The sequence below is a fragment of the Gracilinanus agilis genome, chromosome 1 (genome assembly GCF_016433145.1).
Source record: "Gracilinanus agilis isolate LMUSP501 chromosome 1, AgileGrace, whole genome shotgun sequence".
Classification (NCBI taxonomy): domain Eukaryota; kingdom Metazoa; phylum Chordata; class Mammalia; order Didelphimorphia; family Didelphidae; genus Gracilinanus; species Gracilinanus agilis.
Genome location: NC_058130.1, coordinates 68677697 through 68695623, shown reverse-complemented (window position 1 = coordinate 68695623; position 17927 = coordinate 68677697). Strand labels below are relative to the sequence as shown.

General features: G+C 35.8%; 1 protein-coding gene across 1 annotated transcript in view; it reads left to right on the top strand.

Moving 5' to 3' along the window:
* WNK2 (WNK lysine deficient protein kinase 2) overlaps positions 1-17927 on the top strand; it is a 246695-nt gene that overhangs the window by 87960 nt on the left and 140808 nt on the right. Inside the window, exons 3-4 of the mRNA XM_044670684.1 lie at positions 8645-8817; positions 9965-10185. Coding sequence (XP_044526619.1) covers positions 8645-8817; positions 9965-10185 — 394 coding nt within the window. The remainder of the gene's footprint in view (positions 1-8644; positions 8818-9964; positions 10186-17927) is intronic.

The following is a 17927-nucleotide window of genomic DNA, read 5'->3' as shown; positions in this document are numbered from 1 at the left end:
TTTTCCATTATAGGACCAAATTGCAACAATTAAACAACAAGAACAACAGATTCCATGTGATAATACTATGGTAGAAGTTATTTTTAAAACCCCTATTTTAAAACAGGTCATGCATCTCTAACTCTTAGATCGCCTCCTCCCCACTGACCTTCCTTTAGGAAAATTGCTTATTTTATTGAAACTCTAAAAAGACAGTGTTTATTCTTCCATGTTAGATTTCAACTTTATGAAATTTTAAACAACTGGGACTTCTTTAAAAAGGAAAAGTTTGGCATTGGGATGGAAACTTCTTTCTGTATCTTTCTCAGTCTTGCCCCGACTTTATCTGTGTTTCTATCTTCCTCTCAATTGCTGAGAATTTTATTCTCAGCTCATATCCAAGTCACAGATCATGGAACATAAAGCTCAAAGGAAGTTTAGAGAACATTAAATCTAATCCCCTCATTTTACAGATGAGATAATTGAAGCTTATTAACCAAGCTTTTTGACCTCTTAGAATATACAAATGTAAAAAATAGATCTAGGACAAAATCCTCTAACTCCACATATGTTTTTCTTTCTGCTACATCACATTATGCTCATATAAATTTGCTGTGGTCCATAGTTCTAAAATATTTAGTTGCAGTTAGCTGTCTATTTTATCTTGCTTTTTTTTTTTGACATTGACATTTAACACTTCTGGTATTTAATAACATACCCTATTCTACTGACATCTGGGCACAGTTACTATAGATAAAATAGCAATTTTGCTGATTCTGACACATGTGATTTGATTCTCACAAAGTAAAAACCACTTTGAAACCTAAACTATCAACCTCCTCCTCTGCTCTAGGGAAGACTTAGGAGAATTTAGGCATAGGCAGTTTATTAGCTACAAGAATGGGGAAACAGGTTGTGGTTAAGTAGAGAGAAAATAGGAAAACTGGATGACTCTTAATTCAATGTGGTTACCTTATTTCGTTTGAATCCCTATTGTTCTGGATACCTCCATTTTCAAATATAACTTATTACAAAACTTAAGTGATCTGGGGGCTGCTTACCCTTTTAGAGTATTTTATATTTTCTTTCATTGGTGGAAAAAAAACCAAAACCCTTCATAGTTGACTATATTTTTATTCCCAACCACATCTCTTAACTATAGGTGATTGTTTACCTAGTAATGGCTAAAACTTTCCAGTTTTATAATGGTAAATGAATATAATGTTAACTTTTGGGGTAGCAGAGAGAGCTAATTAACTTAGTCAGGAAGTGGTTATACTTATGGTTCATGATTTCTTAATCAGCATGTCTCACTTGGTACTGCTACCTACCTTGTAAATAATTATGTTTTGTACTATGATCTTTTGGATTTCCTTTTACTTCTTAGGTTGATGCTTTTCCTTAAGAATAAAAGAGGCAATGATCATGGGTTGGGAGACACACAAAGTTGAATGAATACTTTTTTTTTAATTAAAAGATTCTATTTTTCCAATTACATTTAATAACAATTTTCAACACACTTTTTCAAAATTATAAGGTACAAATTGTATACTTCCCTTCTGCCCTCCCTTCTCCCCTTTTGGAGATGGTAAGAAATTTTATCTGGATTATACATAGATTATCATGCAATATATATTTCCATATTGGTCATTGATGTAAGAGAATGGTCATGTAACACTAAAACCCCAAAATAAAAACATAAACTAATGTGAAAAATAGTATGCTTTGATCTGCATCTGACTCCAACAGTTCTTTCTCTGGAAGTGGATAGTATTCTTTGCCACAAGTCCTTCAGAATTGTTCTGGATCATTGTATTGCTGAGAATAGTTGTCATTCACAGTTGAATATTATAGCTTTTTGTATACATGCCATTCCCATATTAGATTGTAAATTCCTTGAGAATAAATAAGCATGTCCTTTCACTTTGAATCGGCATGATCTAGGTGCCTTATATGGAGAAGATGCTTAATAAATATAAATTGAGTCTCAATTTAGAGGTTCATGATAACATTTAATTTATTTCAGTTTAGCAAGTATTTATAGAATATCTATTCTGTGACTAGCAGAAGTACATGACACGTAACTTGCCCTTAAGGAGCTTACCAAAAGAATGTGAAAGCAGAGCTATTCCTTCCCCTTTCCCCACCATGGAACTTTTTGGGGAGGTTTTCTGAAATAAAATCCATTTATGTGCTAGGGTTCACTTCAAGAGAAACATGTCATCACTAATCATAGTATAATAGATTTAGAGCTAAAAGGGCCCAAAGTGGTATTTAGCTCATCTCCCTTATGTCACAGATAAGGAAATGAATATCAGCTCTATATTTACTGGCTTAATTTCCCTCAGCGGTTATAGTGAGCTGTCATTCACATATTTGCCATTGAACTTGAGGCTCGGCAGAAAACATAGACCGGAGTTAATGGAGTAGTACTTGCTGCCTTATCTTCCAGTGGGTGTTTACATAGAGATAAACTATTTAGATCCTTATTTTTTGAAGATCCACTCATCAGATCAGTATGTGTCTATATGGGTTATAATCTCACTTTAAAAATAATGGAGCTCTTGTAGCCTTCCATCCTCCCCAATCTTAGCTGAGCCCACAGCTCTATCCCCTAATGGAAAAACTCTGATTTGTCTGAGAGCTACTCTGGCAGTGGGTGGATTGTGCCCTCTGAAATGATCACAAGCCTGAATTTTACTGCTCAGGCACCAGGCAGTGTCTTTAAAAAGAGAGAACTCTCCTGAAGCCCAGGCTTTTCTCTGCTCATGGGAAAAAGAACCTTAACAAGGGACCTTTTGTGTATTTATTTGTAAAGCTCTCCAACTTGGCATCTATTTAGATTTCAAAACTATAGAAGCTTGACTTTGTACTGTCCTTTAAATAACCATTAAAAAAAATTGGATAGCCTGTCTCCTCATTTAATATGTGCTTCCCTCTTTATAAGCAGAGATGTGTTTCTATATACAACAGTTTGCTATACACGCCCTTCCCTGATCCCTTTTCCTAACTGCTTGTCTTCCCCTTCCCCACAATTACTCTCTATGCACAATGTATTTACTTAGCTGTGTACATGTTGCTTCTCCTTGTGAGAATCTAAACTCCTTAGGACTGGGTTTGTTCCCCTTTTGGAACATCCAAGCATAAATACTTACATATAGTAGGGGACCCTAATACATTCTTGCTCGATCCTACTGGCTCAGTTTGAAAAGAGACAGAGAAAATGTTTATATGGGGGAAAGTAGAATGTGTTTGGGGATTTATCAGATCAAGAGAAAATCTTCCTAAGCTACAGTAATGAACTTCCTTTGAGGTTTAATGACTTACTGATAAACCTGTTTAGATTTTGTTGTAGAGGATTCAGTCAATTCTTCAAGTCCCATGAGAAACATTCAGTTCAACAAACATTTAACATCTACTATGTGCAAAGCCTCTGAGAGGTTCTGAGATTCAAAGATGAAAGGTATCAGTGTCGTTGCCTTGCATAGGAAGAGGAAGTTAATTTTTTTTTATATAGATCTAACAGTAGAAGGGATATCAGAGACTATCACTTCCAAACCTCTTATAGAGAGAAAATGGAGACCCAGGCAAGATTTGAACCCAAGCCTTCTGACTGTAGAGCAAGTGCTCTTTCTTCTGATCCCATTCTTCTTAGAAGTTTCTTTTCTTTTCTTTTTTTTTTTTTTGAGCTATGAAAGATAAAACTCTTACATCAATAGCTATACTACAAAAAGAGTGTAATCAGTGGAAGAGATATGCCAGATTTACACACTGGGAATTTGAAGGCCAAGATCTGGAACATATATACTGTATATTCTCTAGTAATAATGACTCACATTTGTCTAATGCTCTGTTTCAAAATAAATTTTCTTCATGATGGTCTTGTGAAGTAGGCAGGGTAAAGGTTATTGTCACCATTTCTTAAATGTGGACCCCAAAGCTCAGAGAGGTTAAATGTATTATTTAAATGTATTCATATAACTATAATTATTGGAGCTGAGAATGGACTCATGATAGAGTGAATAGAATGCTGGAACTGGAGTCAGAAATAACTGGGTTTTAATCCTGTCTGAAACCACTAACTGCTTCCCCCTAAAACAAGTCACTTAAATCCCTTGGATATCACTTTCCTAACCTGTAAAATGAAGTTAGACACTCCCCTTCCCCCCAGGTTTCTTACAGCTTCGTGAACCAGGATTTGAATTCCAGCCTCTTGACTTTAGACCAAGTATACTTTCTGTTCCATCCCAGTGTGCCTAAAAAGTGTTTTCTTTGTCCCTGTCATCCCAGGAATGTTCTTTTCTAAGTCTTCATTATTGGAAAGTACATTTAAACCAATGGTTTATCATTATTATTTTTTTTACCTTCTACCTTTTTACCTTCTAGTGCTGGAAAGTGCATTTAAATCAATGGTTTGTTTTATTTATATATTTTTTAAACCTTCCTCCTCCAACTAGCAAGTACATGTAATGATGGAAGCCCTCGTAATTTGATCCCAAACTCATTCCCTTGGAAATCACTCTTTGGTTCTGCCTATACAGCTTTTTTATTTTTAATACTGACTTTTCTCCTGGTGAAGCCATTTTTCCTTTCCCCAGCATGTTAAGTAGGACACACCTGGGGTTAGATCCAAGGATAAAGACTATCTGACGTGACTTCTATCCTATTGTGTAAACTAGACTGCAGTTAATTTTCCATGTTAAGTAATTCTGCCTGATTTTTCCCATCAGATTGTGACTTTTTCCTTAGAAACGTTAGTAAAGAATTATTTCTTCCTTCCATATGAGAGAATTTTATTGCTGCTTTATCTTTTGGGAGAAAATATTTGTCACCTTGGGCATGGTGACTCTAAATTGAATATAGTGAACTATCAGATATTGAGATAGTTATGCATAGTAGAGTTTTTTAAATAGCTGGAAATCTCATCTTCTAAACATTGACTTATTATTTTTTTTATTTTAAACCCTTAACTTCTGTGCATTGACTCATAGGTGGAAGAGTGGTAAGGGTGGGCAATGGGGGTCAAGTGACTTGCCCAGGGTCACAGCTGGGAAGTGGCTGAGGCCGGGTTTGAACCTAGGACCTCCTGTCTCTAGGCCTGCCTCTCAATCCACTGAGCTACCCAGCTGCCCCCACATTGACTTATTTTTATTTTAATCATTCTCGATGGATTATTTCTTTTTTTAATCTTTTATTTTATTTTATTTTTAGAATATTTTTCCATGGTTACATGATTCATGTTCTTTCCCTCCCCTGCCAATTCCCCCCCCCCCACCCTCCCTGTAGCCAATTCACAATTCCACTGGATTTTACATGCAATCAAGACCTATTTCCATATTATTGATAGTTGCACTGGGGTGGTCGTTTAGAGTCTGCATCCCAAATCATATCCTCAACAACCCATGTGTTCAAGAAGTTGTTTTTCTTCTGCATTTCTGCTCCCACACTTCTTTCTCTGAATGTAGATAGCTTTCTTTCTCATAAGTCCCTCAAAATTGTTCTGGATCATTGCATTGCTGCTATTAGAGAAGTCCATTATATTCGATTGTACCACAGTGTATCGGTCTCTGTGTATAATGTTCTCCTGGTTCTGCACCTTTCACTCTATCAATTCCTGGAGGTTGTTTCAGTTCACATGGAATTCCTCCAATTTATTATTCTTTTGAGCACAATAGTATTCCATCACCAACAGATTTGTTTAGCCGTTCCCCAATTGAAGGACATTCTTCATGGATTATTTCTAAAAGATATTACTCCCCCCCCCCTTTTTTTTAACAGAATTTAGAGAGCATCATTTTCCCATTTTGTTTTTTTTTTTAATGCACTTAAAAAATTTTTTTTAAACCCTTAACTTCTGTGTATTGGTTCCTTGGTGGAAGAGTGGTAAGGGTGGGCAATGGGGGTCAAGTGATTTGCCCAAGGTCACACAGCTGGGAAGTGTCTGAGGCCGGGTTTGAACCCAGGACCTCCTGTCTCTAGACCTGACTCTCAATCCACTGAGCTACCCAGCTGCTCCCTCCCATTTTGTTTTAAATGAATACTAAGGAAAACAATGGTGGTGGTGGTGGTGAACATATTGATGATAATAGATGACGGAAAGATATTTTGATTCTTATTTCTCTGCCAAGAAGAATGATCCTTAAACTGGAAAAGACAGAGCAATATAAAGAGAGAGCTAAGAGGAGTGGGTGATGTCAGACTAACCATATTTCCTTCTTTTATGGTGTTTATACATCCATCAGTAAGGAGCATTCTGTATGTGTACTTTGACTAAATTTTTTAACTCCTTGTGGATGAGCAGGAGAGAAATGTAGTATAGGTTAAAGGTAGAACCAGAACTACTTGGTTATTTAGACTTAAGGGTAGAACTCCTCCAGCTCTAAAGTTAAGATTCTATTATGTCCTTCTCCCAGTCCTGCAGGTGTCTCAAACTTTAAATGAAACTCATTTACCTGTCTGAAATTATCCCTCCTCCAAATCTTCCTATTGCTGTCAAGGACACCACTATCCTTCTGTATGGAAGTCCTTATTAATCTCTCTAGGTTAATTAATGTTTATCTCACTGTCTTGTTTACTTACCTTTTTAATTTGAACCTAAGTTCTTTGAGGACAACATCCAGAATGAGGAGGGGGGTGCTATTCCTGCTTTATTCTGCCATATTAAGATCATATCTGGAGTGTTATGTTCAGTTCCTAACATCACATTTTAGGAAGGATATTGTCAAGTTAGGGAGGGTTCAGAGGAGTATAACTGGGATGTTAAAGGGCAGGAGCTGGAGATCATATCACTGTAGAGAAGTCTTGGAGTTTGGGGGATATGATAAATGTCTAGGAAGGTTTCTCAGGCAGAAGGCTACGACTTACTTTGCTTATACCTAGTAGGTGGAATTAAGGATGGTGAGTTAACATTGCAAAGAGGTAGATATAAGTTCCATGTAGGAAAAATTTCCTAACAATTAGAGCTAAACTCCATGGTACCTTTGAAAGTGCTATTCCTTGTGGACCTTACTTGTTCCTATTTCTTAGATGTGGATCCCAAATTTCCAAGAAGTTAAATGGTTTCTCTGTAGTCACATAGCTACAGGTAGTAGGCTCCTCCTCTTCAGAAATCAAGAAAAGGTTTGGATGCCTACTTCTTAGAGTTGTTGGGGAGAAGCTCCATGGCATAGTTAGTATGCATTTGACCACATGGCCTCTGATGAGCTTCCAGCTGCTTGAGATTCTATGTTTCTATGAATTGTAGAGATCACCTTTCAGGATTATTGAGATGCATAGGCTGTTCATACACTCTTTGCCATACCTCATCTCCAAAATGAAATGGCCTACGGCTTGCATATATTTTGAGTTCATCTGTCTTTATAATTTTTCCTCACAGCCATGTTTTTCCAGTTCTTTCCTCACCCTGAATGCCCTTCTAATACAGTCCATCTAATCTTCTAATAGTTTGGAAATAATGTAATCAGTTTTGTTGAAATCAAATTGTAAAATAAGAGGAATCAGACTGTCAGTGAGCATCTGAGGGAATTAACTTAGTAGTAAAATACCTTGTTTTAGTGTATCATCTTGGTGACACTAACTCTTGCTCAGAGGTGTTTTTTGCTGCTTCTTGTGTTCTCAGCAGGTGAGATTGCCAGATGGTGATATACTAGAGAGATAGTATCCAAAGAGACATTTTATTTATATTTTTATATATACATATAGATATGCATGTGTGTGTGCTCACCATATCAACCCCTCCTCAAAAATTCACAAAGATTTCACTTTATTCTCTGTGGAAACAACATAAAATCTTCACTCTGGCATTTAAAGTCCTTTACAATATGACTTCATCTTTCTGATTAAATTCCCATTATTCCCTACATGGCCACTCCACCACAGTTAAACTAGTTTGCTAAAGGTTTCCCTTTTTATGTATGTATATGCATGTATGTAAATATACAATAATATACAATACCATTTCTTTTCCTCATGCCTCTATATAGATAGTCCCACAGATCTTAAGTGCCTTCCTTCTTACCTCCAACTCTTAGAATTCTTTTCTTCTATCAAAGTAAAATTCAGGTTCAACTTCCTGTATGAGGCCTTCTCTTTTTAAATCCTTCAGTTGTTAGTATTTTTTCCTGAGAAATACAGAGAGAGAGAGAGAGAGAGAGAGAGAGAGAGAAAGAAAGAGAAATATTGCTTTGTATATGTCATCTGCATAAATGTTGTGTCCCCTCCAGAGAGTATGAATTCTTTGTAGTAGGGGATATATTTAATCCTTTTGCCTTTTTATCTGTGGCTCCATACACAGACACTAGTCAATAGTAGCCATTTAGTAAATGTTTGCTGAGTGGGATTGAAAGGCTTCAATCAAAAAAATAAAGCCAATTCTTCTGAAATTCTTTTTTGCTTGAAATTTGGCAGCAAAGATCTAAGGAATTGCTCCCCACCCCCCACTTCTTCCATACATGCTTTTTTAAGGTAGCAAATGGATTTGTACCATTGATTTAAAATAAGGATAAGGTTTTTAAGTACCCAGTTGATGTTCTTTTCATTCCCTATAAAGAGACTGAGAAACCTACATTTAGCAGATTCTGAAATATGATCAGCTACTATTGTCAATTTTAATGTCTATGACTGTAAAAGCAGTTTCTAATTGATTCTGTGCATATCTTAATTATAGGATAGAAAACTGACAAAGTTGGAGAGGCAAAGATTTAAAGAAGAAGCTGAAATGTTGAAAGGCCTGCAACATCCAAACATTGTTCGATTCTATGACTTCTGGGAGTCTTGCGCCAAAGGGAAGAGATGCATTGTTTTGGTAACTGAACTCATGACTTCTGGAACATTGAAAACGTAAGTCACTAGACTGATTTCTACATTGTCAAATACCCTATCTCCAACTCTTGAAGAATACTGCCCTCCCTCCCCATCCATCTAATTGGAAATAAATAAATAAATAAGTATGCACACATTCACATACAAGTAGGTATGTATATAAACTCCTCCCAAACAGCAAGAATATCTTTCTTTGGTGTCTATGAATCCCTCATACCAGAAAAGATAATTGGAACAATCTGTAGTTTCTTACACATCTTTCTATTTTATTCTATGCATGACAACAGATATGCAACTTGTCAATTGATTTTGCCTTCTTGGTTTCTTTTTTATATCTGGATGGAGTATCATAGGCCAGGAATCTATTTCAGTTTGGAATCTGGCCATATTACATTTTATTGCCTCCTCAAATGGGCGGCATTAGCAGGGTATTAGCTTTATTATGCAAAACCTGCAGTGGGAATTAAAAAGAAGGCACCAGATTTGAGAAGTGTTAAAACAAAATTTTTTGTTCTTAGTGGATATGTTCTGGGTCAGTGTACAATATGGAAGTATAGAAGAGACCTTGGGGGATCACTAGGCATATGATTTTTTTTTTTAAATTTAGTTCTCTATCCCAAATATATTTCCTAATGTGAGAGTGCACTATTTAAAACTTCAGCAATATTATTGCTACACATTCTGAACTGGTTCCTTTTCCATTGTCCACTTACGTAGTTCAGATTTGATTCTAAAAGCTTAAATTTATCATCTCCTTGCTGCTTATTAAAAAAAAAAAAGGTGTGGTCCATAAGCACTAGACTAGGACCCTTCTAGCTAAAACTTATTTTTAGACTCCTGGGCTAAATTAAAGATTTAGACATTAAAATGTCACAATGACCTAGCATCTCTTTTATAGAATGGTTAGAAGGAGAAGCATATAACATATATCCTAGCAATTGGCACTGCTAGTAATGCCTAAGATAAGAAAATTTTCCTAACAGAATTAGTGAGGAGTAGTAGGTCTTAACATTTGTACTAGATTTTAAAGCTGGTTCAAAAATAGAAATGCCTTGTTTTTCAAATTGAACTTGAAAAGCTTTTAAAATAAACTACTTTCTTAAAGACCACTAAGATCAATCATTTTAGTAAGCTTTGTGGTTGTGCCTTTTCACCCTCTCTGCAGATATCTGAAGAGATTTAAAGTGATGAAACCCAAGGTTCTTCGCAGCTGGTGCCGGCAGATCCTGAAAGGCCTACTTTTTTTGCACACGAGGACTCCGCCAATTATTCACAGAGACTTAAAATGTGACAATATTTTTATCACTGGACCAACTGGATCTGTGAAAATAGGAGACCTGGGCCTGGCAACCCTGAAGAGAGCCTCATTTGCCAAAAGCGTAATAGGTAAATCCATCTCTTTTCCTTGGCTTACTTGGGGTCTTTAAGATATGGATGCAAATGGTGTGGCAAGCTTTCTATGCTAGGTTTTTTCATTCAGGGAGAATATAGTCAATTTGGAAACTTGATATATTTTGTTTTCATTGTATTTTTTCTGCCTACATAATTTTAAAATTATTTGCTAACTGACCTTATGAACTTGAATTCCTTCTTAGGATATAAAATTTTAATCTCTTTTCCTTATTCAGCTTATTTTTTCCCTCCCTTTCAGTATGTGCCCATCCTATTTATGTCTAATCTTTCTGACCCTTCTCCTATCTCTTTCTTACCCCTATTCCTCTGATTCCATTTTCTTTACCTCTTCCCCCTCCCCCTTTGCTGTCTGAGTTTCCTTCATCTGTTCAAGTATGGTAGACTTAAAAGGGGAATAATCTTTAAATTCTTCCCATAGATATTCAGAAACACTTCGGTATTATTTTAGTGTTTCTATATAATAGTCCTAGTTTCTACCCAGGTTGTGCTCAAGGACCTGCAGAAGGAAATTATCTACATGGTGGTCACATGTGTGAATACACACAGACAAAGTCTTTCTGGAGTTGGCTTAGATTCCCAAAATTTAAATATGTTCATCAAGCTACATAATCACTGCTTCTTCTCCCATTCAATTCAGGCTGTAGTATTTGGATTAGAATAAGGAACTTGAATGTTTAATCATAAATCTCTTTATCTATTAATGAAATATTTATAAAGTGCTTAGCATGGTACTCAGCACATAGGAAGGACTACATGAATGCTAGTTATCAATATTATAATATTTTAATTTATTATTTTATTATATATCATTATATTTATTATTAAAATAATAATATTTTATTAACTCCTTGGTATTAGGAGTGATCAGTAACTGTTCCCCTATTGGCTAGGGCTCACATCACGTTACCTAGTAGATAATCCTGTGACTATGGAAATCTTTTTTTTATGCAAAACGTTTAGTGTATATTAATGATCTTCATTTTATGGAGTAGTAAACTGAGCCTGTGGGAAAGTATGAAGTGAAAACCTGGAGTAAAATCATCAGAAAGGCGAAATTCCCTCAACATACCAAGTTCTTTCTGACTAAAGTACCATGATGAGGGCTAAATGAGCGCATTTTTCTTGGCCATGAATATGGTTGGTTTGTGAATCAGGTGAACAGTTGATGGAGTAAGTGAATTTATCATTTCATGCTCAATTAACTCTTAACTAAGTTAAAGAAAGAAGCATAGATGTTGTGGGCTTAATTTGGTAATCAGTACTTTATAGCAAGCCCTAGAATTCTCTAGCAGAAACAGAACAACTTCTAGGTTTGTGATATTTCAGATAATCAAGAAAAGAAATGTGAACAAGCCCCCTCAGGGAAGGTCAGTCGGGATCATTCATAAAACAGTAAAAGAAAAATTTCTTTGTTTTTTTTCTCTACGTTGGTTTCTCATCAACCAAAAACATCCTCCAGAGTATAAGTTTATCAATAGGAATGCTGATTTCTAATTAAGAGTTCATATCTTTCAGGGAGTGGGAGATATTGGCTCTAATTAGGTATTTCTTGGGTCTAAACCTGCCTACAAATGAGCTTGTTTGTTTTATCTAACAACCAGCTAAATGATATCTGCCCTAAATTGAGTGAACTTCTCAGAGTGGTATAAGGCATAACCTAGAAAATAACTAATCTGGTAATTTCCCAAATGTGGGCATGGTAACACTTCAGAGCTAGCTGAACACCACCTTCAAAGAAAGAGAAAGTAAGAACTGCAATTGTTCTGCTTTTTTCTTTTTTGCTCATTTCACTTTCTACTTATCACATCTCATTAGTATCTTAAAGTGCCATTATAAGGGGATTTGTTATTACCTAACAAATTTGATTTTGGTGCCAATAACATTGTATCTTTCTCATGTATATTGCTATATGTTATGAAATAAAAGATTTGATTTTTTTGCTGACAGTAATGTTATAGCTTATGTATAGTTCTATATGTGTATCTTTAAAAAAAATAAAACAATGATGGCCTTAACGTCAGAATTTAGGTCTCTGGGTCCTTTCGAAGCCTCTTTAATGAGCAAAATAGCTTGATTTCTGTTCTCTTTCACACTTTGTGGTTTCTCCAGACTTTAGCTAATTGTAGAGTAGCTTGTTTCTTATGTCTTGGTTGTATGAGACATATAGTCTACATAGTGACTCTTTTATCATTTTCTTAACTGAAATCAAACTAGTTGTCTTTTAAAAAAATTTTGCCAGCATCTATTCTCTCTCCCTCCTGCTTTTGCCCACCTCATCTAACAATGAAAAAAGAAAAGAAAACCTTCTTTGCATAGTTCAGAAGAACAAATCCCCATACTGTCCATTTCCAAAAATGTATATCGCATTCTTTACTTCCTTGTGCTTTTTAATTATTGTAACATTTTATAGAGCTTGGGGGCAATAAATACAGCACTTATTCAGCAGAAACATGAGATCAGCAATAAAGTTTCTTCAGCTGTTTGCACTCAGACTGACTCCCCATGCCTGTACTTTCTTCTTGCTTTCTGCTGAACCATTTCAAAAGTCAAAGTTCATGTCCTTGATGTATAAAGGTGAGTGAGTTTCTAGATGGGAAAAAGCCTTCGATTTAGCTGAGCATTTCAAGGATCTTTGTGTCTTCCACAACAAATACTGGATTATGTATAGTGTTTAAGGAAATAAGACAAAGACTTTTCTTTCTTCTTTCCAAAACCCAAACTGTGAGTTAATTCTTAGGAGAAGTGCCTGGGAGACATGTTATTAACTTTTACCATTTTCGTGCCCTTGCAGAATATCACTTTCAGATATGCGAGTCTTTGTAGCATCACATGGGCTATGAGAGACCATGAATTTGGTGAAGACTGTAGTTTATGGGGCTCTAAGTTAACAGAGAAAACTTTTTTTTAAAAATCAAGATTACTTTTAAAAGTTAGTAATCTATTCATGCTCTCTTGACTTGTGTTTGTCCTTTGGAGATAAAAGCAGCTTAGCTCTCTGCTCTGATCAAGTGGTAAAATTCAAAAGACAGTCGCAGTGGAAATGGCAAGAGGACAACCTTGGATCACATGGTTCTCCTCTCATCACCAGCCTGTTCATGAGGACATATTTCCTTCTCCAGCTTTGTCAGCTGTTGAAATAGTGCGTGCATATCCACTGTGACTTCTTAACGCTGGCCAAGGGTCTGATACTACTCCGTGGCCTTTAGTATCTGATAGGATCTTTTTTTCCCCAACCAGTAATATGTGTGTGCTTCACAGACAACCAATTTTGGAAGTGCCCTTCAGGAGGACACAAAATCAAGCCTCTTTGTTGCTTAGAAAAAAACAATTATCTCTTTGAATAACTCAGTTTTTAAAATGTATCTATTTTCCTCTATCTCGATGTAGAAATAGATATACACACACCAGATAATTCATTTTAAAATAATTCCATCTGAAGAAAATCTCTCTAACAAAAGGCAATTATTCTGCATTGGATAGGCTGAGAATTGTATTATGGTATTAATAGATTTAATTGACTTGGTCTGTGTATGTCAGAGGTGAGACTTGAACATGGATTGTTCTGATGCCTTGGCCAGTTTCTATCCTCTTCATTAAATGAAATGGCACAATAGAATATCAGGGGTCTCTGAATTCAATTTTTAAATATTTTCAACACTATTTCATGTAGTATTTGATTTTCTTTGTAATTCTATGAATTTTATTTCATTCCTGTAAAAACATTCTGCTAAGGTTTTTAAAGGAGATGACGCAGCTAGGTAGTACAGTGGATAGAGTGCCAGGCCTGGAGTCAGGAGGACCTGGGTTCAAATGTGGCCTCAGACACTTCCTAGTGGTGTGATGCTAGACAAGTTACTTAACCAGTAACTAGATCCTAAGACAAAAGGTAAGGATTTTTTCACTAAGAACCTCTGCACTTTTCAATGATTTCAGCGTATGTCATTCTTTTGTAGATCACTTCAGTGATCTCACCCACTGCCTCTCCTGACCATCTTCAATTTTTCTTAATCCAGTGACCTTTTTTCATTCATTCTTCATGACTGCTCTGCTGCTTTTGAGGCCATTGATCAATCCTTCTCCTGAATACTCTTCTCTCAACTCTCCTGACCCTACTCTTTCCAGTTCTCTTAACTGACAGACCATTCCTTCCCAGTCTTATTTACTAGATCTTTCCCCATTTAGTGAGGTTATCCCACAACATTCTATCCAAAGTTCTCTTTTCTCCTTCTTCGATAAATCCCATTATTCTCCCACTGTCATTTGTTTTGAATTGCCATCTCTACAGAGATCACTCCCAAATCTATATATTCAACCTCCACTAAACTCTAGTCCCATGTTACCAATTTTCTGCCAGACAGTTCTACCTAGATTTCCCATAAGTATCTCAAACTCTAGTATTTTACAAAGAGATTAAATTTAGTGGGAAGACTTCATTAAAAACTCACCTCCTTAGGGGGCAGCTGGGTAGCTCAGTGGATTGAGAGCCAGGCCTAGAGACGGGAGGTCCTAGGTTCAAATCCAGCCCCAGACACTTCCCAGCTGTGTGACCCTGGGCAAGTCACTTGACCCCCATTGCCTACCCTTACCACTCTTCCACCTATAAGTCAATACACAGAAGTTAAGGGTTTAAAATTAAAAAAAAAAACTCACCTCCTCAAAAGTTCTCTCTTTTTCTTAGAGCACCACCATTCCTTCTATCAACCTGGCACCCACCTTGACTATTGTCTTTCTCCAGTTTCAGTAAGATGCCAAACCTTATTAATTCTACTTTTACATCTCTGTCATCTATCCCTTTGTTTCAACCTAAGCAACCACCTGGTACTTACCATTGTTTCTTCTTGTCTAGACTATTGCAAAAGCCTCCTGACTGGTCTCCCTACATTCATCCTCTTTTCTGCTAAGACAACTTCCACACTATAATTATTCCCAAATAATATTCCTAAATGAAGCTCTGACTATAACTTCCCTATTTTCAGTGGTCTCATTATCCCTAGGATAAAATATAGACAACTTTGTTTATGATTAAAAGGCCCTTACCATCTAGCTCCAGACAACTTGTTCTACACTTTTCTTCACATACTTTTATCGTGGTAGCTAAACAGGTCTACTTTATAGTTCTCTCTCTGAATTTGGCATTTTCTTTCTGTCCAGCGTCTACACAGAATAACCATTATGTCTGAAATACATTCCTCTCCTCAGCTCTACCTCTTTGTGTATCTATAGCTTTCCTCAATGCTGAGCTCAGATATTACCTCATATAAAAGCTTTTTCTGACAATAATAGTTAATATTCTCCATTCTACAATTACTTTGAATTTACTTGTCTTTTTGCATCTTGTAATGCCTTAGGAAGTGGTAAGCATCTTAAAGACAGAAAGTATTCTGGTCTTTGTCTTTGTATTCACAACATCGAGCCCAATATTAGACTTACACAGAGTAGACCTAGTATGAATCCTTGGTGAATGCTAATCAAATGGAATCAGCTACTAACAGTCATGGTAAATAATAGATTATATAATATGTGTATGAAAGTTGCAAAGCAAGATGTTCCATGAAATCCTAAGAGGATGTCAAGGTCTAGACAAATTTTTTTTATTTGTTTGTTTTTTGAGGAATAAATATGATTGGACTTTGAATATTTGTATATAGTCCATACAGTTGTCCCCACACCCTACATCCCAAAATGTGTTCAAATTCCAAACATATATTGCCCATTAATTTATAATTTCAGTCTGTTAAGAGAAGCTTTGTCATCCTTCATCTTTATTCCATTTAATCAACAAGATGCCGTCAAAGTGTTTGAAAAACCACTTCACTTTATGTTATATTAGCAAGCTAATCATGGTAAAATGTTGTTTCTCTTAATGATTAGTGCCCTTGTCAGAAAAACAATTACTGCAGAATCTTTCTAATTCCCATGACACCATTCCATAGACCTCTAGTTCTGCTTCGAAGTCAATAAGCTTACCCACCTCTTAGAAAGGAGGTAACATGAGCTCTCATTACAGCTATCTCCTATTAAGATTGATAATTGCATTTTTCAATAATGGAGTAACTAGAATGACTAGAATCAAAATGTCCAAGCAAATAAACGTTTGGGTTGCTTATCTTTTTCTTTTTTTAATGGAATGAATTTCTTTGAATCTTTTAAAACCTGTAAGTCCAATTGTCCCTGTGCTGTTTTAAGGTGGGTGAAAAGGGGTCATTTTAGAAGTTAAGAACATTTTGATAATTTTATCTAGCTCTCATACTTTAAAGATTTTTCTTGTAACTTTCTGATGCTACCTTCTACAGCTTGGATAATGCAGACAATACTTGCTCTGCATACCTCCCAGGGTTGTTGAAAAGATCAAATGAAAATACTTTAAGATGTTACTCAAGTAATAATAGTATAATACTGTGTCCCATTTTCTCACATCAAAAAAAAATTTGGAAGCTCATTTGTCATGAAAGTAGAGTATGCAGATCACTGAAGAATAGATTTTTTAAAGTTTCCATTTCTATTTTCTGTTTTTTTACATCACCATAGTTATCCCAAGTATTCCTCTCCCTCCCCATCCCATATGACAAATACTGGTGTTTTTTAAAGAGGGAGGAAAAAAGATAGCACAACTGATTGATATATTGAAAAAACCTGAAAACATGTGCAGTGTTTAACACATGTGTACCTCCCACTTCCATGAAAGGGTAAATTGGGAATATCTTCTCATATCTCTTTCTTGCATCCCATTTGATTTTTATAATTTTGTTACATTTACTTTTTTTTTTTTTTTGGTATGGCATTCTTTCCATTTACTTTGTTATAGTTTCTATGTTACATTGTTTTCTTGGCTCTGCTTACTTCACTCTGTTAGTTCATATAGATCTTTCCATCTTTACACATTTATCATTCATATTATTATCATTCCATTATATTCATGTAGCACAGTTTGTTAAGCCATTCCCTAATTGATGGACATCTACTTTGTTTCCAATTCTTAGGAATCACAAAAAGTGCTCCAAAATATAAATATTTTGGAATATAAAGGGGACTTTTTTCTTATTGATGGCTTTCTTAGGTTATAAGTCTAGTAATGAGAATCTCTAATTCAGTGGATATCTACATTTGTTACTTAATCTGCATAATTTCAAATTGAATTGTTCCATCATTTCCTAGCTTTATCTATAATGTGTCAGTGTGCCTATTTTCCAGAATTCAAATCCAGCCTCAGGTACTTACTTATCTGTGTGATCCTGAGCAAGTTATTTAATCCTATTTGTCTCATTTTCCTCAGCTGTAAAATGAACTAGAGAAGGAAATGGCAAACCTCTCCAGTGTCTTTGCCAAGAAAAACCCAATTGGGGTTCCAGAAGTCAGACATGCCTGAAATGACTGAACAATTGCCTCTATCTTGTTTGGTTAAGATTCTATCTCTTACTCATAGCTATGTGGGGGTGGGGGGGGGGGAGAGTAAGCCAAAGAAAAATAACTCAACTTCAGAAAACTATTATAGAGTCAGGGAAGACCTTGGTTCAAATTCATAGTACAGTAAAGTTAAAATGTCTACTTTTAAAACAGCAAAGAAAAACACCAAATGGTCACAAACCCAAAAAGAGTTTTTGGAAAAGCCTAGAAAAGATTATAGAGGTTGAGGAAAAAATAGAAGAAAAAAAAAGATCAGCACAAGAAGATCCAGAAAATATATGTGAGAAAGATCACTCAGTTGGAAAAAGAGA